The 24,942-nt window shown below is 43.3% G+C and overlaps 2 protein-coding genes across 7 annotated transcripts; both read left to right on the forward strand.

Annotated features, from left to right (window-relative positions):
• Window positions 1–1,041: 1,041 nt before the first annotated feature.
• On the forward strand, window positions 1,042–24,029 carry LOC106585005 (pleckstrin homology domain-containing family A member 2). 6 transcript variants are annotated; one of them, XR_006761821.1, is made up of 14 exons: window positions 1,042–1,305; window positions 3,322–3,486; window positions 6,068–6,124; window positions 6,230–6,278; window positions 11,198–11,295; window positions 15,643–15,771; window positions 15,876–15,977; window positions 16,058–16,126; window positions 16,419–16,489; window positions 16,589–16,652; window positions 17,072–17,155; window positions 17,327–20,488; window positions 20,785–20,939; window positions 23,415–24,029. XR_006761821.1 is itself a non-coding variant. In XM_014170730.2 (12 exons), exons 2-12 carry the CDS (start codon window positions 3,346–3,348, stop codon window positions 17,795–17,797), a joined length of 1,335 nt encoding a protein of 444 aa, XP_014026205.1. In that variant the 5' UTR covers window positions 1,042–1,305; window positions 3,322–3,345; the 3' UTR covers window positions 17,798–20,521. The 6 variants fall into 6 exon arrangements, 3 of the variants coding, with proteins under 3 accessions (XP_014026205.1, XP_014026206.1, XP_014026207.1); XR_006761822.1 differs by lacking the exons at window positions 20,785–20,939; window positions 23,415–24,029 and having other exon boundaries at window positions 17,327–19,641; window positions 19,684–20,521; XR_006761823.1 differs by lacking the exons at window positions 20,785–20,939; window positions 23,415–24,029 and having other exon boundaries at window positions 17,327–19,635; window positions 19,678–20,521.
• Window positions 18,652–20,521, forward strand: LOC123730422 (keratin-associated protein 10-9-like). The gene is made up of 2 exons (XM_045707064.1): window positions 18,652–19,810; window positions 19,845–20,521. Exon 1 carries the CDS (start codon window positions 18,652–18,654, stop codon window positions 19,726–19,728), a length of 1,077 nt encoding a protein of 358 aa, XP_045563020.1. The 3' UTR covers window positions 19,729–19,810; window positions 19,845–20,521.
• Window positions 24,030–24,942: the final 913 nt, after the last annotated feature.

The raw sequence follows: 24,942 nt of genomic DNA on the forward strand, positions 1-24,942 counted from the left end.
AATAGCCGTGCTTGACTTTGGCAGGAGCTCACCGGAGCTGGGTACCGGCTACAGCACCTCAAATTTTCTACTGCTTGAGCTCCTTTTCCTCTTATAGAATATTAGCTCAAAAGTGTTGTGGAGCTCCTGCACCTAAATACAAACAGTACTGGCACCCAACATGAGTACCTGCACCTATTTCAGTCCAAGTCAAGTACTGGTAATAGCCTATAGGTTATCTAAATAAAGTATAGGTCGGTACACAATCTATTTGACTGTATATCAGATGTATAGGAAGCATACCTGTGTATTATGAAGTGAGTGGTACACCTATTATTAATCAATTGTGTAAAAAGTACCCAGTTGTCATACTTGAGTAAAAGTAAAGATACCTTAACAGAAAATGACTCAAGTAAAAGTGAAAGTCACCCAGTAAAATACTACTTGAGTAAAAGTCTAAAAGTATTTGGATGTAAATATACTTAAGTATCAAAAGTAAATGTAATTGCTAAAATATACTAAGTACCAAAAGTAAAAGTACAAATAATTTCAAATTCCTTATATTATGCAAACCAGATGGCGCCATATTATAGTTTTTTTTAATTTACAGAAAGCCAGGGGGCACACTCCAACACTCAGACATAATTTACAAACGAAGCATGTGTTTAGTGAGGCCGCCAGATCAGAGGCAGTAGGGATGGCGCCTTGATAAGCGTGTGAATTGGACCCTTTTCCTGTCCTGCTAAGCATTCAAAATGTAACGAGTACTTTTGGGTGTCAGGGAAAATGTATGTTGTAAAAAGTTAATTATTTTCTTTGGGAATGTAGTGAAGTAAAAGTTGTAACAAATATAAATAGTAAAGTAAAGTACAGATACCCCCCAAAAACACTTAAATAGTACTTGATAGTATTTTTACTTAGGTACTTTACACCACGGCTATTAATGTTTGATGACCCAGCACAATGACAGCCATGAAAACTGTTAAAACCTAAAGTCAACAACAGAGAGATCAGCGGCAGCGCCAGTCAAGAGTCTGGCTACCCAAACTCCTTGCTTCAGCCTGACAAATTCAAGAGTTCATGTCAACGCAGTTCCTCATACTGTAGCTACTGCAAAAAACGACAAGAGACTAGATCATTTCCGGGATTGGTTCATTCTAATCGCGAGCCCTACCAGGAAAGAAGCCTCAGCTGACAGCGGTGTTCGGGTGCCGCATACATTTCAGATAGTAGACAGATGTCAACTAAGAGTAACAACAGATTTAAACGAGACGTGTTTTACTCTTTGCGACACTTGGGACGCACGCACACTGAACAGTAAAACGGGTAAGTTTTGTGTGTCTGTATGTGTGTGTTGGGGGGAGTAGCCTAGGTGTGGCAGACATACCTAGAGTTGTGGTTGGCAGATCGTTTCAGCATTAAACTTTCATGTCATCTCAACCTGATGCTAAATCATGCTTCATTGGGCGGAATAGTTATTCTCCATACAAGTCGACAACTAGTGAAATAACTGACAGAGTATCTAGCCTACAGAACATAGCCCACTGAGCACCTGATCAAATAATAATGTAGGCATATCTATGATACAGGATGGGTTCCACGTGGATCTGATCCTTCTGGATTAGACACACGGTAACAGTGACACTAATACTCAGATTGTTCACTTGTCAAATAAAAAACAACGATTGCAAAGCTAAACAAACCATACAACTCTATGCACAATAACTATTTTTAACATTTTCCACATAAAATTGTACAAAAACACGTTTACTTGAAGAACAGTGCAGATGTAAAGTTTGGTAACAGAATGATGTTTTGTGCTGTCATTCTGTTACCAAACATTACATCTGTACTGTTGGAATGCACCGTGGAATTACCCTCCTATAGTATTCATATGTAGCCTCTATTTCTGTATCTGCTCCTCATTCTGTTTGGGGAATAATAGCTGTGCATTAATAAACAAAACTTTATGATTCACACTAATCAGTAGGGTTGTGACAATTATGGAATTTGGGGTAACAATTAATTGTCATGCAAATGGTAACTGTTGTCGTAATTGTTTTGAGCTTGTGATGCATCTTTTGAAAATTGCCTACTACTTGCCTAATGAATATCACAGCTTGGTGACACCCCTGTCTCAAAACTGGTTTTGACCGCATTGAACTTTTGGAAATGAAGCTTCTCCTCCCGACCGTGCCGTTCTGCTCGTAAGATGACTACCAACTTTACCCAATTCATGTAAAAATGAAAACTGCTATTGGGTGAACTATATCTACTAGAATATAAAGTTGAACCTCCCCTTCTCCTAAAATACATGTATTAAGATTTTTGTTGTTGTTGTTCAGGGTTATTGTCATTAATTGTCGGTTAAACAATTATAGGATAACTTTGCCAGCCCTGCGAATAAGGCCTACATAGACAGCATGGTACCAAACACGAAGCCCTTTTAACCCAATAATAATGTAATGCTAAGTTTAAATGCATCAAATGTCCCATGTCTTGTAAAGATTGAGAACTACTTAAAGTTTGCCATAGATGCCAATATATAGTTTCAGACTTGGTCACTCCTGCTATGCTAAATGCCTGAAACAGATGTTTTTTCTGATGTCAAAGCAGTGTGTGTGTGTGTGTGTGTGTGTGTGTGTGTGTGCGCGCGTGTGTGTGTGTGTTAATTTCTTTCTTTCCTTAAACAACACCATGAACACAATGTTCTTCATATTGCTGTTCCAGAGGAAAGGTTGTGTTAGCATGCTTATGTGACCAGGTCGGTGCATCTACTGTACAAACAGGCATCAGTCAGGATGATGTCATGTCCTCAGCATGTCAGTCAGTCTCTCTGACAAGAGTTAGGTTGTCCTCTAATTAATGTTCATTCCCTTGTCACTCTCTGACCTGAACCCCCCCCCCCACTCTCTCTCTCTCCCTCCCCCCTTTTTCTCATCTCTATCTCTCCCTTCCTCTCTTTCTCTGCCCCCCCCCATATCTATCTGACCAGATGAAATGTGCCTGTATGCAGATCTGTTTAGTAGTCTATAATTTCCAGCTGTGGTGAATCCTCTGGTTAGCAGCACAGCCTGAGGTCTTATGCTTAGCTAGGCTGCCTCAATAACGTCACATGAAAAACTGCTGTGTGTGTGTGTGTGTGTGTGTGTGTGTGTGTGTGTGTGTGTGTGTGTGACATGACTGCTCGCTCTCTTCCTCTCTTTCGGGCAAATTTACTGCCTACTGTTGCTCTAAAAGAGGATTTGGGTTTTCTGAAGAATTAGATGCCTGTGTCATTACTGTGCAAGATTTATTTCAAAATGCCTTACAAATAGACTCCTCCCGCTCTCCATCTCTCAGTGATATGTGGTAGCAGGCAGCAGTATGCCATACGTGGACAGGCAGAACCGTGTGTGTGGCTTCCTGGACATTGAGGAGAAGGAGGGCAGCAGTCGCTTCCAGAGACGCTACTTCATACTGGACACACAGGGCAACACACTGCAGTGGTACATGGACAACCCCCAGGTACACACACACACACACACACAGTCATTATAGTACCTGTACAAACACACATGACCTCTGATGTGTCTGAGGCAGAGTGTGTTCAAATAGTGTGTGTGTTCCGCCGCTAGCAGGGTAGAGGAAGTGAAACTGGGAGTAGAAGGTTTTTAACTCTGTCTCTGCCTGCATAAGTGCTTGTTGTTAGGCTTGGGCGATACCCCGGTATACGGTATAAATGGTATATTTCAAAATACCGACGGTATGATTTTCAATACCGTTTAAATAAATATACAGTGCATTCAGAAAGTATTCAGACCCCTTGAGTTTTTCCACATTTTGTTACATTTTAGAATAAGGCTGTAATGTATTAAATGTAATTTTTTTCCCTCATCAATCTACACACAATACCTCAATGACGACGCGAAAACAGGTTTTTAGAAATGTTTGCAAATAAATTAAAAACAGAAATACTTTATTTACATAAGTATTCACACCCTTTGCTATGATACTTGAAATTGAGCTCGGGTGCATCCTGTTTCCATTGATCATCCTTGATGTTTCTACAACTTGATTGGAGTTCCACCTGTGGTAAATTAAATTGATTGGATATGATTTGGAAAGGCAAACACCTGTCTATATAAGGTCCCACAGTTGACAGTGCATGTCCGAACAAAAACAAAGCCATGAGGTCGAAGAAATTGTCCGTAGAGCTCAAAGACAGGATGGTGTCGGCACAGATCTGGGGAAGGGTACCAAAAATTATCTGCAGCATTGAAGGTCCTCATGAACACAGTGGCCTCCTCCATCCCCCTTCCTAGAGCTGTCTGCCCGGCCATACTGAGCAATCAGGGGAGAAGGGCCTTGGTCAGGGAGGTGACCAACAACCTGAAGGTCACTCTGACAGAGCTCCAGAGTTCCTCTGTGGGGATGGGAGAAACTTCCAGAAGGGAAACCATCTCTGCAGCACTCCACCAATCAGGCCTTTATGGTAGAGTGGCCAGACGGAAGCCACTCTTCAGTAAATGGCACATAACAGCCTGCTTAGAGTTTGCCAAAAGGCACCTAAAGGACTCTCAGACCATGGGACACAAGATTCTCTGGTCTGATGAATGCAAGATTAAACTCTTTGGCCTGAATGCCAACCGGTCACGTCTGGAAGAAACCTGGCACCATCTCTATGGTGAAGCATGGTGGTGGCAGCATCATGCTGTTGGGAGTTTTTTCAGCGGCAGGGACTGGGGGACTAGTTAGGATCGAGGGAAAGATGAACGGAGCAAAGTACAGAGAGATCCTTGATGAAAACCTGCTCCAGAGCGCTCAGGACCTCAGAATGGGGCAAAAGTTCACCTTCCAACAGGACAACAACCCTAAGCACATAGCCGAGACAACGCAGGAGTGGCTTCGGGACAAGTCTCTGAATGTCCTTGAGTGGCCCAGCCAGAGCCCGGACTTGAACCCAGTCGAACATCTCTGGAGAGACCTGAAAAAAGCTGTGCAGCGACGCTCCTCATCCAACCTGACAGAGCTTGAGAGGATCTGCAGAGAAGAATGGGAGAATATCCCCAAATACAGGTGTGCCAAGCTTGTAGCGTCACACCCAAGAAGACTCGAGGCTGTAATCGCTGCCAAAGGTGCTTCAACAAAGTACTGAGTATTGGGTCTGAATACTTATGTAAATGTTTTTTATTTTTTTTATTTTATCGTTTAAAAAAAATATATATTTGCAAACATTTCTAAACCTCTTTTTGCTTTGTCATTATGGGTATTGTGTGTAGATCGACGAGGGGGGGGAGAACTATTTAATCAATTTTAAAATAAGGCAAAATGTCAAGGGGTCTGAATACGTTCCGAATGCACTGTGTTTGGTATACTGTACCAGTCAAAAGTTTGGACACCTACTCATTCAAGGGTTTTTCTTTAGTTTTACTGTTTTCTACATTGTAGAATAGTATTGAAGTCATCAAATCTATGAAATAACACATGGAATCATGTAGTAATCAAAAAAGTGTTAAACTAATCAAAATATATTTGAGATTCTTCAAAGTAGCCACCCTTTGCCTTGATGACAGCTTTGTACACTCTTGGCATTTTCTCAATCAGCTTCACCTGGAATGCTTTTCCAACAGTCTTGAAGGAGTTCCCACATGTGCTGAGCACTTGTTGGCTGCTTTTCCTTCACTTTAAGACATGAAGGTCAGTCAATCTGGAAAATTTCAAGAACTTCAAGTGCAGTCGCTAAAACTATAAGTTATGTATAACTGTAATATATATATATATATATATATATATATATATATCCAGCTCAGGGCCACAGCTCTGCATTTGCTTTGGTAACTTTCTAGCAAAGTGGCTAGATGTAAAGGTCAAGCTTCTTGGTTACAGCAGAGACATTCAATCCCCTCCTGGATCAAGATCCCTGTTGCCTAAATTGTGTTGTGCGTCCCCTCAAAAAAGTATATATACAGGTATATTATTTTATTATTTATAGCAGCCCTTGTGTGCACATTCGGTAATACCGTATACCCCGGTATGGTACAGAAACGGTTTGACGGTATGAAAATCTTGCTATTACACTATTGTTGTGTTGTATGTCTGCCTCTAGAACCTGCCTAGTGGAGCAAACGCAGTTGGGATTCTGCAGCTGACGTACATCTCCAAGGTAACAACACCCTTAAACAGACTACTTAGTAAGGGCAATGTTTTTGACTGATTCCAGACTCTCATCTCCTCTCTCATCTCATCTGCTCCTTCGTTCGGTGGTTAGGTGAGCGAGGCCACGGGGAAACAGAAGTCCAAGACTGAGTTCTGCTTTGGTGAGTCAAAGTGTTTGTTTGAGTGCTTCTGTTTGCATGAGTATGAGAGTGTAAGGTCTTCTCATGGCCCTGGTGAAACACCTTCAGTTGTGTGTCATCTGAATCGTTCCATGTCATTTCAACAAGCCATGACACCCACCATCTCAGATTGTTCTGAAATTGTTTCTGTCGTTTGAAACATTGGCATTCTTCAAAGTGTTTGGGAGAGATTGAGATACATTGTCTAGATAAAGTAAGATATCGTCGGCGTATAATGACATGATGTTATCCGTAGAATTGAGAGAGATTGGTGTAATTTATTTTGATTGCCGAACTGCCTGGGCCAGTGGCTCCATAGACAGGTTGGTTGTTTAGCAACAAAACCGATGTGTGTGCAACAATGGGGCAAAACAGACAGGGTTTGTTTAGATTGTTGACAATATACAGTTGAAGTCAGAAGTTTACATACACCTTAGCCAAATACATTTAAACTCAGTTTTTCACAATTCCTGACATTTAATCCTAGTAAAAATTCCCTGTCTTAGGTCAGTTAGGATCACCACTTTATTTTAAGAATGTGAAATGTCAGAATAATGATGATTTATTTCAGCTTTTATTTCTTTCATCACATTCTCAGTGGGTCAGAAGTTTACATGCACTCAATTAGTATTTGGTAGCATTGCCTTTAAATTGTTTAACTTGGGTGAAATGTTTTGGGTAGCCTTCCACAAGCTTCCAAATTTTCAATGGGATTTAGGTCAGGGCTTTGTGATGTCCACTCCAATACCTTGACTTTGTTGTCCTTAATCTATTTTGCCACAACTTTGGAAGTATGCTTGGGATCATTGTCCATTTGGAAGACCCATTTGCGACCAAGCTTTAACTTCCTGACTGATGTCTTGAGATGTTGCTTCAATATATCCACATAATTTTCATGCCTGATGATGCCATCTATTTTGTGACGTGCACCAGTCCCTCCTGCAGCAAAACACCCGCACAACATGATGCTGCCACCCCCGTGCTTCACGGTTGGGATGGTGTTCTTCGGCTTGCAAGCATCACCCTTATTCCTCCAAACATCATGATGGTCATTTTGGTCAAACAGTTCACCGGTGTCGAGGTAATTGAGGTAATTATGTACATGCAGGTAGGGTTGTTAAAGTGGTAATAACAGAGAGTAGCAGCAGCATAAGGGGGGGGTTGCAAATAGTCTGGGTAGTCATTTGATTAGCTGTTCGGGAGTCTTATGGCTTGGGGGTAGAAGCTGTTTGGAAGCCTCTTGGACCTAGACTTGGCGCTCTGGTACTGCTTGCCGTGCGGTATCAGAGAGAACAGTCTATGACTAGGGTGGCTGGAGTCTTTAACAATTTTTAGGGCCTTCCTCTGACACTGCCTGGTATAGAGGTCCTGGATGGCAGGAAGTTTGGCCCCCCCGGTGATGCACTGGGCCGTACACACTACCCTCTGTAGTGCCTTGCGGTCAGAGGCAGAGCAGTTGCCATAGTTGCCATAACAGGCAGTGATGCAACGAGTCAGGATGCTCTCCATTGTGCAGCTGTAAAACCTTTTGAGGATCTAAGGACCCATGCCAAATCTTTTATTTTATTTACGTCCCTTCCAAATTACTCTTTGTGGCTGTATTAATCATTTCGAGTAATAGTTGATCTAATTGGTTCCAAAATATTAAATAGACCTCAGAAGGAATACTGTCCCAACCAGGTGATTTGTCTTTATTCATTCTATCCAATGCCCTTTTTAAGTTCGTGGAGAGAGATTTGGGCTCCCATCAAACTGGCTTCCTCAGTTGAGAGAAAAAGAGTTCTTACATCTTTAAAAAGGACTCCGTCTGGCTTGGAGTGGATTTACAATCAGAGGGGTACAATTCTTTATAGGAACGGGGGAATCTTTGTCATGTGTGCTCCCACTCTGGCCTCTAGGTCACCAGGCTGCTCGTTATGGCGCACACCTGTTACCATCGTTACGCGCGTCTTCAGACTCACCTGGACTCCATCACTTCCTTGATTACCTTCCCTACATATGTCACTCCCTTTGGTTCCTTCCCCAGGCGTTATTGTTTCTGTTCCTGTGTTGTCTGTGTGCCGTTAGTGTTTCTCATGTTTTGTATTATGTTTATTTATTAAAACACTCACTCCCTGAACTTGCTTCCGAACTCTCAGCGCACGTCGTTACACTTTAGTTGATATAATTTGGGTTCTGATAGTAATTAACCTGATTGAGTTTCAATGGTTACAATATCCCTTAATTACTGCGACGCTTGTTAGCCAGAAGACAACTGTGTCGATTACCATGAAACTAATGCTAAAGTTTATCTCCACAGATGGAATATTCTGCTCTCTGTCTTATCAATAGATTTAGTTCTGTCTTGACTTTGGAGAGAGTAGTTGCACTGAAAAAAGTATTTGTTGAGAACGCTCTAACTTCGTTAACAACTTTTCCAATTCTGATATCTTCTTTTAAATGTGATTTATTCAGCCCAGAAGCAAATGTAGTTGCATTGATTTTAATAAAACCTTTGTCCCATAAAATCAGAGAATCATCAACTGAATTTTTGTTCATAATTATGAATTCGTTCAATTCAATTTCAGGTGTGTTTCTCGGAGCATTGCTCTATCAATGTTGTTTTAAACTATCAAGATAGTTAGAATGATAGAACTATTAAGGCCTTTCAAATTCCACAAGAGAATAGCTAGTGTTGCCATTGTTTTACTAAAATGTAATTGTTATCTTTAATGTTGATTAGCCCATGGATGTAAAATAAAAGCAGGACCCACAGGGAAACCCACCCATTGGTCCGCTCCCCACATAGAAGACCCTCTCTATAAACCATTGACACTACCTTATGGTAAATAATGCAAGCTACTTCAATGACTAATTTCTTTGAACAGGGGAAAAGAAACATGACCAGATTCACAGGGAATGCATTACAGTCGTGACCAAAAGTTTTGAGAATGACACAAATATGAATTTCCACAAAGTTTGCTGCTTCAGTGTCTAGATATTTTTGTCACATGTTACTATGGAATACTGAAGTATAATTACAAGCATTTCATGTGTCAAAGGCTTTGATTGACAATTACATGAAGTTGATGCAAAGAGTCAATATTTGCAGTGTTGACCCTTCTTTTTCAAGACCTCTGCAATCCGCTCTGGCATGCTGTCAATTAACTTCTGGGCCACATCCTGACTGATGGCAGCCCATTCTTGCATAATCAATGCTTGGAGTTTGTCAGAATTTGTGGGTTTTTGTTTTTCCACCCGCCTCTTGAGGATTGACCACAAGTTCTCAATGGGATAAAGGTCTGGGGTAGATTTTGTTCCCCGAGCCACTTAGTTATCACTTTTGCCTTATGGCAAGGTGCTCCATCATGCTGGAAAAGGCATTATTCGTCACCAAACTGTTCCTGGATGGTTGGGAGAAGTTGCTCTCGGAGGATGTGTTGGTACCGTTCTTTATTCATGGCTGTGTTCTTAGGCAAAATTGTGAGTGAGCCCACTCCCTTGGCTGAGAAGCAACCCCACACATGAATGGTCTCAGGATGCTTTACTGTTGGCATGACACAGGAATGATGGTAGTGCTCACCTTGTCTTTTCCTGACAAGCTTTTTTCCGGACTCCCCAATCAATCGGAAAGGGGATTCATCAGAGAAAATGACTTTACCCCAGTCCTCAGCAGTACCTTTTGCAGAATATCAGTCTGTCCCTGATGTTTTTCCTGGAGAGAAGTGGCTTCTTTGCTGCCCTTCTTGACACCAGGCCATCCTCCAAAAGTCTTCGCCTCACTGTGCGTGCAGATGCACTCACACCTGCCTGCTGCCATTCCTGAGCAAGCTCTGTACTGGTGCCCCGATCCCGCAGCTGAATCAACTTTAGCAGACGGTCCTGGCGCTTGCTGGACTTTCTTGGGCGCCCTTAAGCCTTCTTCACAACAATTGAACCGCTCTCCTTGAAGTTCTTGATGATCAGATAAATGGTTGATTTAGGTGCAATCTTACTGGCAGTAATATCCTTGCCTGTGAAGCCCTTTTTGTGCAAAGCAATGATGACGGCACGTGTTTCTTTGCAGGTAACCATGGTTGACAGAGGAAGAATAATGATTGCCAGCACCATCCTCCTTTTGAAGCTTCCAGTCTGTTATTCAAACTCAATCAGCATGACAGAGTGATCTCCAGCTTTGTCCTCGTCAACACTCACACCTGTGTTAACGAGAGATTCACTAACATGATGTCAGCTGGTCCTTTTGTGGCAGGGCTGAAATGCAGTGGAGATGTTTTTTGGGGATTCAGTTCATTTGCATGGCAAAGAGGGACTTTGCAATTCATCTGATCACTCTTCATAACATTCTGGAGTATATGCAAATTGCATTCATACAAACTGAGGCAGCAGACTTTGTGAAAATTAATATTTGTGTCATTCTCAAAACTTTTGGCCACGACTGTACATGGTATGGAGAAGCAAGCCACAGCTTCATACTACTTGTCAAAAATAGAGAACTGATACTGTATACTGGTTGTTGGGGTGGGATTGGCATGGAGTGTGAGGGTTCTGTGGGTGGCTTAAAAAAAAATATACAAAAATACAATTCCTCTTCTTACTAATTGGTAGGAAGACGTTTGGTCCGAATCGGATGTTGGGTACTATATTAATTGAATATTATCTGAATCCTATACATTAAAATGGCCAATTTGGGTGCAATCAGTTAGGTTAAGTTCTCATAGATTAAATTATATTTCAACAAAATGTTTCAGAAATGCTAATTGTTTCTTTTGCTAAGAACAATCTAACATGGTGGGTGTTAACCCTCTTTCTGGTGCTTTTTGAGGTGGAACAACCCATACCTGTTGTGTCCTTCTTGCAGTGATCAGTGCTATTATAACCTCTGTATTTATGTTCTGTATTTCTGTATATCACTATGTCTGCAGTGATCAATGCAGTGTCTCGGCGTTATTTCCTCCATGCCAACGATGCTGCTGACCTGAAAGACTGGGTCCTCGCTCTGAACAAAGCTACCAAGATCACTGTGAGTACCTCAACTCCTGTAGCTAACGTTACCATTAACATATGGTAACATTAACATAACATATGACTCATCTAATCATTACACGTATAACCAGGCGTGTAACTTGCGGTCATGAGAGACAGGTCAATTTGCCCTTATAATAATTAACAGCCTTGGTTTCTCAAATAACTGCCTCGCCTGGTTCACCAACTACTTCTCAGATAGAGTTCAGTGTGTCAAATCGGAGGGCCTGTTGTCCGGACCTCTGGCAGTCTCTATGGGGGTGCCACAGGGTTCAATTCTTGGGCCGACTCTTTTCTCTGTATATATCAATGATGTCGCTCTTGCTGCTGATGATTCTCTGATCCACCTCTATGCAGACAACACCGTTCTGTATACTTCTGGCCCTTCTTTGGGCACTGTGTTAACAAACCTCCAAACTAAATGCATGCTCTTCAACCGATCGCTGCCCGCACCCACCCGCCCGACTAGCATCACTACTCTGGACGGTTCCGACTTAGAATATGTGGACAACTACAATTACCTAGGTGTCTGGTTAGACTGTAAACTCTCCTTCCAGACTCACATTAAGCATCTCCAATCCAAAATGAAATCTAGAATTGGCTTCCTATTTCGCAACAAAGCCTCCTTCACTCATGCTGCCAAACATACCCTCGTTAAACTGACCATCCTACCGATCCTTGACTTTGGCGATGTCATTTACAAAATAGCCTCCAACACTACTCAGCAAATTGGATGCAGTCTATCACAGTGCCATCTGTTTTGTCACCAAAGCCCCATATACTACCCACCACTGCGACCTGTATGCTCTCGTTGGCTGGCCCTCACTTCATATTCGTCACCAAACCCACTGGCTCCAGGTCAGCTATAAGTCTTTGCTAGGTAAAGCTCTGCCTTATCTCAGCTCACTGGTCACCATAGCAACACCCACCCATAGCATACGCTCCAGCAGGTATATTTCACTGGTCATCCCCAAAGCCAACTCCCCCTTTGGCCGCTTTTCCTTCCAGTTCTCTGCTGCCAATGACTGGAACGAATTGCAAAAATCACTGAAGCTGGAGACTTATATCTCCCTCACTGACTTTAAGCATCAGCTGTCAGAGCAGCTTACCGATCACTGCACCTGTACACAGCCCATTTGTAAATAGCCCACTCAACTACCTCCCCATATTGTTATTTATTTTTGCTCTTTTGCACCCCAGTATCTCTACTTTCACATCATCATTTGCACATCTATCACTCCAATGTTTTATTATTTCGCCACTATGGCCTATTTCCTTACCTCCCTAATCTTACTACATTTGCACACACTGTATATATATTTTTCTATTGTGTTATTGATTGTACATTTGTTTATCCCATGTGTAACTCTGTGTTGTTGTTTTTGTTGCACTGCTTTGCTTTATCTTGGCCAGGTCGCAGTTGTAAATGAGAACATGTTCTCAACTGAGGTGAAATACAACATTTACAAATTTGATTGATAGGGGAAATAAGTTCCCTCCATAAAGCACCAGGCAGCTACTTGATTTCTGTGTCTTGACACCACACAGTGCTACTCCTTTCCTCATTTTACGATTGCCCCCACCCCACCGCTAATTATGCTTTTGGTTTGGCACGCTCACATACTCTCACAATCTCTCATCTATAATATGAGGAAATGGTGAAACAGGACAGCATGATTTGTGTTTCGAGGTTTCACAGAGCACATTCCAGCACAGTGTGTGTTGAATCCTATATTCAGCCTGGTGGTGGGGGGGGGCTTTCCACACATACACTGTTTATAATACTGTATATACCATTTAGCAGATGCTTTTATTCAAAGTGACTTACATTCATGTGTGCATACATTTTATGTACATGTGGTCCTGGGAATCAAACCCTATCTTGGCGTTGCAAGTAGAGGTCTTCACGGAGCCGCTTGTACCCGAATACCCGAGACCCGATCCGAGACCTGAGCAAGTCCGGATCCAGAATTCTAAATAATGTCACGTGTCTGGGCCGGATCGAATTTGATTTTCACGGGTCTCAGGTATGTGTAGTTTTAACTGTTTTGTCCAGAAGGACCCATACAGATCAGAACGCGACTGCTGCATTAGAGAGAGAGAGAGAGAGAGAGAAATCCTATAATTTATGCTGCCGCTCTTTACTTTTCACAAGAGTGGCGCGTGAAGCTTGTTGTTGGCCAATCATAAGTCATCAAAGTGACAATAGGCTACAGTCAGAGCCTCCGTGTGTGGCAAAAGTTAGGACATATCTAATCAATGGAAGATGGAATTTAAAATGAAGGAAAGTTAAAGGCGAAGGATGAGCTACAACAACCAAGAGCCAACAGATAGGCTGCTACTTTATATTCTGAATGGTGTTGTTGTTGTTTGTAACTGGAGGATGAGAAAGCGCATGCAGCTTCAATTAGCCTAGATGGTTAGTTAACCAGGTTCTCCTGGTTTGATGCAGTCAAGACGGGTACAACGTAGTCATATTGGATGATAAATAACCTAGCTACAGTATGGCAGCTATTAGTCTACTATAGTGCGAGTCAGCTTGTTTGGTTGCGGTCTCTCCCTCCCTGTTCCCGTGTCACACACTCACACACACACACACACACACACAGCACGGCCCCTGCTAGAGCGTCACCTGTCCCTCACTTTATCAGCTCCGGTTAATAAATGACCTTAAAAATATACTTTTCTGCTGCTTTCCTCACTCGGATCGGACCGGGTCTGGATCTGACCAGGTCTATACGAAACTGGTCTAGTTGTCCTTGGGTCCATTTGGAACGGGTCTCTATACAGTGGGGGAAAAAAGTATTTGATCCCCTGCTGATTTTGTACGTTTGCCCACTGACAAAGAAAGGATCAGTCTATAATTTTAATGGTAGGTTTATTTGAACAGTGAGAGACAGAATAACAACAAAAATATCCAGAAAAACGCATGTCAGAAATGTTATAAATTGATTTGCATTTTAATGAGGGAAATAAGTATTTGACTGGCCTAGCCAGTCTCCGTTTCTTTTTATCCCAAAAAAGAGTCCTTGCCGATGACAAGCATACTCATAACATGAAGCAGCCACTAGCCTACTTTTAAATCTATAGTGTGGTACTCAGTGATATGTTGTTGGATTTGCTCCAAACATAACGCTTTGTATTCAGGACATAAAGTTAATTTATTTTATTTGTTATACTTTAGTGCCTTATTGCAAACAATGCATGTTTTTCATATATTTTTGTTCTGTACAGGCTTGCTTCTTTTCACTCTGTTATTTAGGTTAGTATTGTGGAGTAACTACACTGTTGTTGATCCATCCTCAGTTTTCTTCTATCACAGCCATTTTACTCTGTAAAATCACCGTTGGCCTCATGGTGAAATCCCTGAGCGGCTTCTTTCCTCTCCGGCAACTGAATTAGGAAGGACGGCTGCATCTTTGTAGTGACTGGGTGTTATTGATACACCATCCAAAGTCGATTTAATAACTTAACCATGCTCAAAGGGATATTCAATGTCTGCTTTTTTTATCCACCTACCAATAGGTGCCCTTCTTTGTGAGGCATTGGAAAACCTCCCTGGTCTTTGTGGTTGAATCTGTGTTTGAAATTCACTGCTCGACTGAGGGACCTTACAGATGATAATTGTATGTGGTGGGTGAGGTAGTCATTAAAAAATAATGTTAAACATTATTTCACACAGTGAGTCCATGCAACTTATTATGTGACTTGTTAAGCAAATTTTTACTCCTGCTCTTATTTAGGCTTGCCATAACAAAGGGGTTGAATATTTATTGACTACATTTTTAACTAATTTGTAAAAATGTCTAAAAACATCATTCCACTTTGACATTTTGGGATATTATGTGTAGGCCAGTGACACAAAATCTCAATTTAATCAAATTTATATTCAGGCTGTAACACAACAAAATGTGGAAAAAGTCAATGGGTGCGAATACTTTCACTGTAGCAGTCATTTTCTTTCCAATCCATGAAGGGAAGTGTCACACTTCGGGAGGAAGGAGAGATTATTGGAACCTGTGTCAGAAAGGTCACCACTGTCTGTGGCTCTGTGAGGCTGAAGTGTGGTGCTGCTCTGTTTCTTCTCTATTGTCACCTGCCCTCACACAACTCTCGCTCTTCCACTTCCTCTTTAACTGCCCTGTATTCCCGTTGAAGAAACCCTGTGTGCCTTATGAGCCTTGTTTATCTCACATTTCTTGTTTATCACTCCATAAATATGTTGTAATGCATTTATAGTTTCATAGGATATCAATAAGTAAACCTGAATGGTAATGTGTTGTTAGCTAAATGCCAACTGCTAGCTGTGTGTTTGACTTATTGCTCAAACTGTTGTTCGCTGTAGGTCCCAAAAGCAGGGCCTCTCCAGCCCAGATCAGAGGTTTCTACGGTAACCGGTGAGGCAGGGGGTAAGAGGCTGGCCTACAAGACTGAGATCATCGGGGGAGTGGTGGTGCACACACCCATCTACCAGGTACTATGGTCTAGACCAAATACACCATTGCCACGATGACAGTGAAGATGGCGATGATGATGATGATAGTTGTGAGGATGATGATTGTGTGTGTGTGTGTGCAGAATGAGGGGGAGGAGATGGAGGTAGGGGACAGGAGGGTCTCCTCTGTAGGCAGTAGACCAGGTGTACTGAGGTGTGGCTATTGTGTCAAACAGGGTAACGTGGTGAGTACACACACACACACACACACACACATGCACGTACACACACACACACTTTTGAACTAATCTGTTGTGTGTTTCAGAGGAAAAGCTGGAAGAGACGTTTCTTCACACTGGACCACAATGCTGTCAGTTACTACAAGTGTGAGATGGTGAGGTCATATCCTCTCCTCTTCTCTCCTCTGTGTGTGGCTCTGGGTGGTAACGCTGTTGCTGTTTAGACCTCAGTGGGGTGTAATTACAGATGTCCTCAAATGGATTTGGGATAGGAAATACAAACCAAGCCAATACATTGTAGGAAAAAACATGTGTCCTCCATGTTTGTCTTTGGTTCTGCTTTTGTGTGTTTAGTGTTCTGTGTGACAGATATGTCAGTGGAATAGAGTAAAGTGGTGTTTTTCTGATGTGCGTTTGCGTGAAACCTGCATTTGATATGTATTTCAGGATAAGGAGCCTCTGAGAGCTGTTCCTCTGAGAGACATTCAGAAGGTCCATGAGTGTCTGGTGAAATCTGGGTGAGAGTCACACACCTCTCTTTCTCTCGTTCTCTTGACACCAGACACAAACACACACAAACACAGAAGCTCAATGTCTTACCCACTCATCTCTGTCAGGGACCTGCTGATGAGAGATAACCTGTTTGAGATCATCACCAGCTCCAGGGTCTTCTACGTCCAGGTAGGGGGGGGTGTGTGTGTGTGTGTGTGTGTGTTGTCGTCCGTTGGGCTTCCATCTGTGTTGACTCCTCTCTGGCTTGATGCTCTGTTGCTCATGTGTGGCCTTACTTCTGTTTTTGGAGAAATGGACAGGATGTTTTTTGTGAATTGGAGGAGAACTTTCCCAACACTTAACCATAAGAACAATAACATCCCTTGTCCCCCCATGGGAGAACAGCTGACTAGGGGCAGGGGCCTCAGATCACAGAGAGGTGTGTGTGTGTGTGTGTGTGTGTGTGTGTGTGTGTGTGTGTGTGTGTGTGTGTGTGTGTGTGTGTGTGTGTGTGTGTGTGTGTGTGTGTGTGTGTGTGTGTGTGTGTGTGTGTGTGCTTACTGAGTTGTTTAAGCGTGATGTGTAAGCATGTGCTGGTTGTGTTGCAGACAGACACTCCAGAGGACATGCAGGGCTGGATCAGAGACATTGAGTTGAAGATACAGGACTTCAGAGGCCCTGCCAAGGTAAAGGTATATTTAGATACATACGAAAGCCTCATATCACAACTCCTCAGAATATGACCTGACGGGCCGACTAGCAATTCAGACCAGTACTATTAGTGGTCCTTATGGCATGCTCAAATGCAAGCGTGATTCAGTGGGGGAATTGGAAAAATCTCTCTCTCTCTCTCTCTCTCTCAGGGTTCTGTATTTACGTTTGCCTCCTCTCTGTATCGCCATGGTAACTCCTCCCACCCACCCTCTGTGTTCCGTGGTCGCCAGGGAGATGACAGGAGACCCCCACTAGTGAAGTCGTGTTCTGTGGCCCCGGGGTGGCAGCCCTGGACCCCCGTACCCCAAAGAGAGGCTCCCGCTCTGGGCACACTGGACAAGGACAGTCCCTTTAGCAATCTGCCCTCCAGTCTTTCCTCTCGCTCCACCTCCTCCTCCACCTCCTCATCTTCATCCTCCCCCTCCACTCCCACTCTCATCCCACAGGGGGTCCCAGCTCCAGCCCTAGCCAGTGGTGTGGGGGTCCCAGCCTGCCCTGGCCCCATAGCTCCAGACCCCTCCAGCAGCCGGAGGAGACACCGCTCTCAGCCTCAGCCCCCCAAAGACCGCAGCTTCCCTTTCAGCCTGGACGATGATGGCATCCGCACCACCGACGTCTAGAACCAACCACGTCTAGAATCAACCACTTCTAGAATCACCAAAACTCTGGATCCAACAATATATAGAACTACCATCTAGAACCAATGTGTAGACAAACAATGACACTTGTTTGAGTGTTTTCTACTGTTGAAAGGCTGAACCTCCCTCCCCCCACCCCCTTCTCCTCTACTCTAAGAGTTTCACAGGCCTGCTGCTGAAGCTACGTCTGCTGTGGGTCTGTTTGCTGAAGTAGCCCTGGTGGGAGAGGGTAGTGATGTAGACTGGGGTTCCTGGATGCGTTCTCTCACTGAGGGGTGTGTCAGTAGTGGCTGTGGGCTTTTGGTATAGAGGGTGACTCAGAGAGAGCAGTGTTGGGCAGACTGGGAGGGGTTATCAGTATTAGAGTGTCTGGTGGAATGTGAAGGATATGTTATATTTTATTGTACGATTTCCTCTTTAAACTTGAATTTAGTCCACCCAGGTACTGAGATGAAGGAAGGTGGATGCTGTGGTGGAGCCTGGTCTGTCTACCGAACACCCTCCACGAGTATAAGTCAGCTGGTCTTTTGCTTGTATTAACCAAGGCTACGTCCCAATTGGCACCCACTTTGGGTCTTGGTCAAAGGTAGTACACTATATAATGAATATGGTGCCACTGCCAATTGGGACCGAACCCAAGGGTCCCATTCAATCAATAACCTGGTCATGGAACATGTTAGTGTCTGTGGCTCTGCCTGTTGGTAGACAGTCCTGTTCCCTTGTTAGACTGCATCCAATTGCTACATCAGCAGCACATTTTGTATATACGCTTTTAGCGTATTTCTGCACGTTCTTCCACATACCGGATTCTCTTGCTCAAATGTAAATTATCCACTATGGTGTTGTGTCATGTCACATGTTGTGTTTTCCCTTGCCTGTACCTCACCGACCCAGGTCCAGGTGTGCTTTTCCTTTGCCTGTACCTCACCGACCCAGGTCCAGGTGTGCTTTTCCCCTGCCTGTACCTCACCGACCCAGGTCCAGGTGTGCTTTTCCCTTTCCTGTACCTCACCGACCCAGGTCCAGGTGTGCTTTTCCCCTGCCTGTACCTCACCAACCCAGGTCCAGGTGTGCTTTTCCCCTGCCTGTACCTCACCGACCCAGGTCCAGGTGTGCTTTTCCCCTGCCTGTACCTCACCGACCCAGGTCCAGGTGTGCTTTTCCCCTGCCTGTACCTCACCGACCCAGGTCCAGGTGTGCTTTTCCCCTGCCTGCACCTCACCGACCCAGGTCCAGGTGTGCTTTTCCCCCTGCCTGTACCTCACCGACCCATGTCCAGGTGTGCTTTTCCCCTGCCTGTACCTCACCGACCCAGGTCCAGGTGTGCTTTTCCCCTGCCTGTACCTCACCGACCCAGGTCCAGGTGTGCTTTTCCCCCTACCTGTACCTCACCGACCCAGGTCCAGGTGTGCTTTTCCCCTGCCTGTACCTCACCGACCCAGGTCCAGGTGTGCTTTTCCCCTGCCTGTACCTCACCGACCCAGGTCCAGGTGTGCTTTTCCCCTGCCTGCACCTCACCGACCCAGGTCCAGGTGTGCTTTTCCCCTGCCTGTACCTCACCGACCCAGGTCCAGGTGTGCTTTTCCCCTCCCTGTACCTCACCGACCCAGGTCCAGGTGTGCTTTTCCCCTGCCTGCACCTCACCGACCCAGGTCCAGGTGTGCTTTTCCCCTGCCTGCACCTCACCGACCCAGGTCCAGGTGTGCTTTTCCCCTACCTGTACCTCACCGACCCAGGTCCAGGTGTGCTTTTCCCCTGCCTGTACCTCACCGACCCAGGTCCAGGTGTGCTTTTCCCCTGCCTGTACCTCACCGACCCAGGTCCAGGTGTGCTTTTCCCCTGCCTGTACCTCACCGACCCAGGTCCAGGTGTGCTTTTCCCTTCTCTTTAAACTTAACCGGTCATGTTTCTGATTCTTTACATAGACTCCTGTTATAAATCACAAACATCAATATCTGCTTTGTGTGTGTCAGACATGGGTTCAAATACTATTTAATGTATTTTAATACATTTTCAATACATTTGAAACATGTATTCAGATACCCTTTATTTGGAGAAAAAAAAACAAGTAGTTGAAAATTGGAATGTATTTCGACATACACTTGGAAAGTATTTGAAAATACTCAAATACACTCCCATACATTTAACCCAGGTATTTGAAAATAGTATTTGAAATAAGTATTTGAATATACTTTTAAAATACAATTTGGTCGACTATTTGGTTTTTACAAATAACTCAAATAAAAGTACCTGTTTTGGGCTGTGTATTTGAAAATACTGAAATACATAGAAAAAGTATTTAAATAACAAATGCTCAAATACACATGTATTTGAACCCAGAGTGTGTGTGTCTATCTGTGTGTGTTGGGTTCATCATGGTTGACTGGCTGGTCAAACATTTTAGAAACAGGGTAATGTTTGTTTTTAAGTTAAGGCATCTTTGATATCTGTATATGTTCTTTTAGCATTTTGCAGTACTGCCATTCCGGAAAGAGAATGGTTAAATTCTCATGTCTGCTATTTCTAATGCAATTTCATGTATTTTGCTCTTCTGGTTACTGTTTTCTCTGATTAATTCCTGTGGTACAGTATTTCAGATGTAATGGACTGCCTTCTACCTCGTACCTGGTGTCCACTCACCTACCTGATCATAATGGTGTTGTTTTTTAACTTGTAAGCAAGTGCATTAAATAATAAGACAAAAGATTTTTAGTTCTATTGTAAAGTTGTCTGATTTGAAACCAATCTAGTTTTGGCCAGTACTTTTGATGTGAAGTGAGTGTATGACCCGCTCAGTCCTACTATAATAGTTAGTTTGTCATCCTGTGATCTGACAGTGTCACTGGTGCGCTGGATACAAGCAACACAAAGAACTTAACAGATGGTGTGAGAAAAAGACAGACAGAAATACCGTTTTTCTCTCTCCTATTATATCTCCTCCTCTTCTTTTATTCCCATCTCTCTCCTAGAGTTGAGATGAAGTGACCCCAGACCGTCCACCCTGGCCGGCCCCGCCAGAGGCTGTGTTAAGTGAAGTCTTTCACACGTCCAGTGCTGAAACCTGTGACCCAACGCTAACCCAGACCACCCGCCTGGGGACATGCCTCCTGAGCTCTGTACCATGGTGGGGAAAGGTGTGAGCCACAGTAAAGGCCACATTAACACAGTAAAGGGCCTTAGAGCATCACAAATGTCAGCTGTGTTGACATGAGTTTTCAGCCTTTAAAGACTGACATCCCAGAAGTGATAAAGTCTCCAATTGGAAGGAAGTGGCTTTTTAAAGGGAGCATTTAAACAGGACTGACTGATGGAGGACGAGGAAGGTTGAGGAGGAGATAATGATGTCTAGGAGAGGAGGAGATAATGTCTAGGAGATGATGTCTAGGAGAGGAGGGGAATAATAATGCCTAGGTAAGGAGGAAAGGAAGAGGAAATAATGAGAGGCGAGGAGGAGGATAATGTCTAGGAGAGAAGGATAATGATGTCTAGGTGAGGAGGATAATGATGTCTAGGTGAGGAGGATAATGATCTCCTTGAGAGGAGGAGGAGATAATGATGTCTAGGTGAGGAGGAGGATAATGATGTCTAGGTGAGGAGGAGGAGGATAATGATGTCTAGGCGAGGAGGAGGAGGATAATGATGTCTAGGCGAGGAGGAGGAGGATAATGATGTCTAGGCGAGGAGGAGGGTAATGATGTCTAGGCGAGGAGGAGGATAATGATGTCTAGGTGAGGAGGAGGATAATGATGTCTAGGTGAGGAGGAGGAGGATAATGATGTCTAGGCGAGGAGGAGGAGGATAATGATGTCTAGGCGAGGAGGAGGAGGATAATGATGTCTAGGCGAGGAGGAGGAGGATAATGATGTCTAGGCGAGGAGGAGGGGAATGATGTCTAGGAGAGGAGGAGGAGGGGAATGATGTCTAGGAGAGGAGGAGGAGGGGAATGATGTCTAGGAGAGGAGGAGGAGGGGAATGATGTCTAGGAGAGGAGGAGGAGGATAATGATGTCTAGGTGAGGAGGAGGAGGGTAATGATGTCTAGGTGAGGAGGAGGAGGGGAATGATGTCTAGGTGAGGAGGAGGGGAATGATGTCTAGGTGAGGAGGAGGGTAATGATGTCTAGGTGAGGAGGAGGGTAATGATGTCTAGGTGAGGAGGAGGGTAATGATGTCTAGGTGAGGAGGATGGTAATGATGTCTAGTAGGAGGATAATGATGTCTAGGAGAGGAGGAGGGTAATGATGTCTAGAGGAGGAGGATAATAATGATGTCTATGAGAGGAGGATATAATGTCTTGGTGAGGAGGAGGATAATGATGTCTAGGAGAGGAGGAGGATAATGGTGTCTGGGTGAGGAGGGTGATGATGTCTAGGTGAGGAGGAGGATAATGGTGTCTAGGTGAGGAGGATAATGATGTCTAGGCCAGCGAGCAGTATATGGAAAATATGAGGTCTTACTACATCAAGTAGTTCATATTGTAGTAGTTCATTTATGATTAAGCTCTAAGCCATTCTCTGTCGCTCGCTCTCTTTCTCTCCATCTCTCATATGTGTGTGTGAGTGGCCAATGGCCATCAGTGCGTAAAGAAGGTCACTTGTGTTTAGTAACACTTCAGAGTGACGCCTGTGAGTGAAATGTTCCTCTCGGGACATACACCCAGGCACAGAGGCTGGTATCCTAAATGTTAATGTTACCACATGGACACCTCTGTGCCCCCCTCACCCTAACCCCAGACCCTTTCTGTCCCCTCTAACTCTGCACCTGCGACTTTATTGGTCAAATGCCAGTGGATAAAATAATGGGCACTTTTCTGCAGAGAAACTCTGCCGTCTGTGTGTTAGACACACTGCCGTCTGTGTGTTAGACACACTGCCGTCTGTGTGTGTGAGCATGTTAAGAAGAGTTTAGGAGTGTGTGACCTGATGGTTTGGAACTCCTCAGAGTGAGTTTAGCACCGTGTTCTGTGTGCTATTGTGATGTTAGTCCCTGTTCTGCTGTGTCTGTCAGAGCAGAGGGCCAACACTAGAGGGCGATGGAGGGCCAGACACATCTCCATCAGGACAGTGACCCTAGAAGAGACTAGCCCTGTCTGAGGAACACACTGTACACACAGTCTAATGATAAGAGTAATTTACAGTAGTGATGTTGTTTTATTGAACAACAGTCGTGTAGTGTGGGCTAATAGACAGTAGAGTGTGCTAACAAAGTGTGTTTTGCAGCCTGGGATCTGGTGCCAGAAAGCTATGTCCTGCATTCCAACCCCAATATAAAGTAATAACACAGTGAAATAACACTTCCTTGAGTCTCTGTGCCATTCGGCATCTCTCATTGGAATCCAATCAGGACAGCTTGTAGTTATTCTTTATGTAGTTTATCATGTGAGGGTCCCTCTCTTTTCTACAAAATAGGACCTGAGCGAGACCACCTGACTGAAGGGGGTGGGCGAGATGAGAGAGGGGGAGAGAGAGAGAGGGGGGTAGGAATGTGACTTACCATGTGTGATGTGATTGTTTGCAGAGAAATGGGTTGACCTTGTCCATTGCTACCACATAGGCATACACACACACACACACACACTCATTCCCTTTGGTCTGGCTGTAGGTGTGTGGGACAAAGCTGTGGAGTGCTGGAACACTTGGAACCACTTCCTCCATACAGACCTAGCGGTTAAGAGCATTGGACCAGTTACTGGCGTAACCGAAAGGTCGCTGGTTCGAATCCCAGAGCCGACTACTTGAAAAATCGATTGATGTGCCCTTGAGCAAGCCACTTAACCCTAATTTCTCCTTTAAGTCGCTCTGGATAAGAGTGTCTGCTAAATGACTAAAACTTTTTTTTTTAAATCACTTGATAGAGTAAATGTAGAAGTAAGGATGGGACAGTGTAGTCCAACCATGGCCACAAAAAGGCATGTATTTTACCTCTGTCTATGTCTCTCTCAGCTTCTTAGTAATATAATGTTAGTTCTAACATGGAGGAGAAGTTTGTTTGGTTACTCAGCTTCTATACTCTCACTGTTGGAGAGTAGAAAACATGCCTACTGGAGTGACATGACATAGGGCCTATCACATAGGCCTGACCTAACCTTCCTTCTATTTATCTACTGAGATGATGTTCTAGAAGTCTTAAGTAAAAGAGAAATATGACAAGTTCAAAACAATCAAATTCTGTTTGAGATGAATATTTGTGATAAAGTCAATAAATAATTTGAATTGATTAATTTGCCTTTTTTTTCAAACAATGTAGCCTTCAACTATTAGTGTACTTTATTAGATTTCTACACACAGAGACGAAATATAGGTTATATTATCTGCAATTATAAATTCCTAAACTAAAATATCTTTAAAATCATAGTATTTTAGATATTGCTTAAGACGAATAAATTGTATAAAACAGCACTTGAGTATTAGAGAAGATTTTTCAAAAATGCTACGTGGCATTCAAGTTAATAGGCTTTCTACATTTATGATTTGGTTATGGGATTGTTTAAATAAACACATTGCATTAATATATATACCTACATTTAAAAATATAGCTGATAAAAAAAAAGTTTAGGCCTAATTCCTAATTTAATTTTCTTTAAGATACCTCTTTGAATTTAGTGATAGTCCCCTACATTCGTTTATAACAATCTGATATATTTGTAACATTGAAGTTATAAAGAACAACGGTTTTCGAAACATAAACAAACATTTTATAAAACATAAATTATTAAAAAGATGAATTGGAAATGCGTGTCCCTCGGGCCAACACGCATGTCAAACTATAGCCTACCAAAACATTCTCACAAACAGTTGCTGTTCGTAATGAATGTTTTTGTTCGAAATTAGATCAAAATGTGATTACACATGGAGGCCTACAATTATAGCTATGAATTAAAACAGTCGGTCCAGAAAGTATTGAGAAAGTATCAGACTTTATTTCATCTGAATCATCCAAATCATACACGTTCACAACTGTACATGCAACCGCAGCCAGAAATGACGACCGACCATCACTTGACCAAACATGAAATAGGCCTATTCTATAAATATACTGTGAGTGTAGGCCAACTATCTCGAAACTATTGTTTAACGGAATTCTAAATATTATGCACAAAATATTTCAAGATTTTTTTTATATCTCACAC

The sequence above is a fragment of the Salmo salar genome, chromosome ssa24, assembly GCF_905237065.1.
Source record: "Salmo salar chromosome ssa24, Ssal_v3.1, whole genome shotgun sequence".
NCBI classification, from domain to species: Eukaryota; Metazoa; Chordata; class Actinopteri; order Salmoniformes; family Salmonidae; genus Salmo; species Salmo salar.

Bases quoted from the DNA above. Each gene is read 5' to 3' on its own strand.
- LOC106585005 (XM_014170730.2), top strand. From the start codon at position 3,346: ATGCCATACGTGGACAGGCAGAACCGTGTGTGTGGCTTCCTGGACATT. The intron at 15,772-15,875 runs GTACTATGGTCT...GTGTGTGTGCAG, and splicing joins TGCACACACCCATCTACCAG to AATGAGGGGGAGGAGATGGA. The intron at 17,156-17,326 runs GTATATTTAGAT...TCTCTCTCTCAG, and splicing joins GAGGCCCTGCCAAGGTAAAG to GGTTCTGTATTTACGTTTGC.
- LOC123730422 (XM_045707064.1), top strand. From the start codon at position 18,652: ATGGTGTTGTGTCATGTCACATGTTGTGTTTTCCCTTGCCTGTACCTC.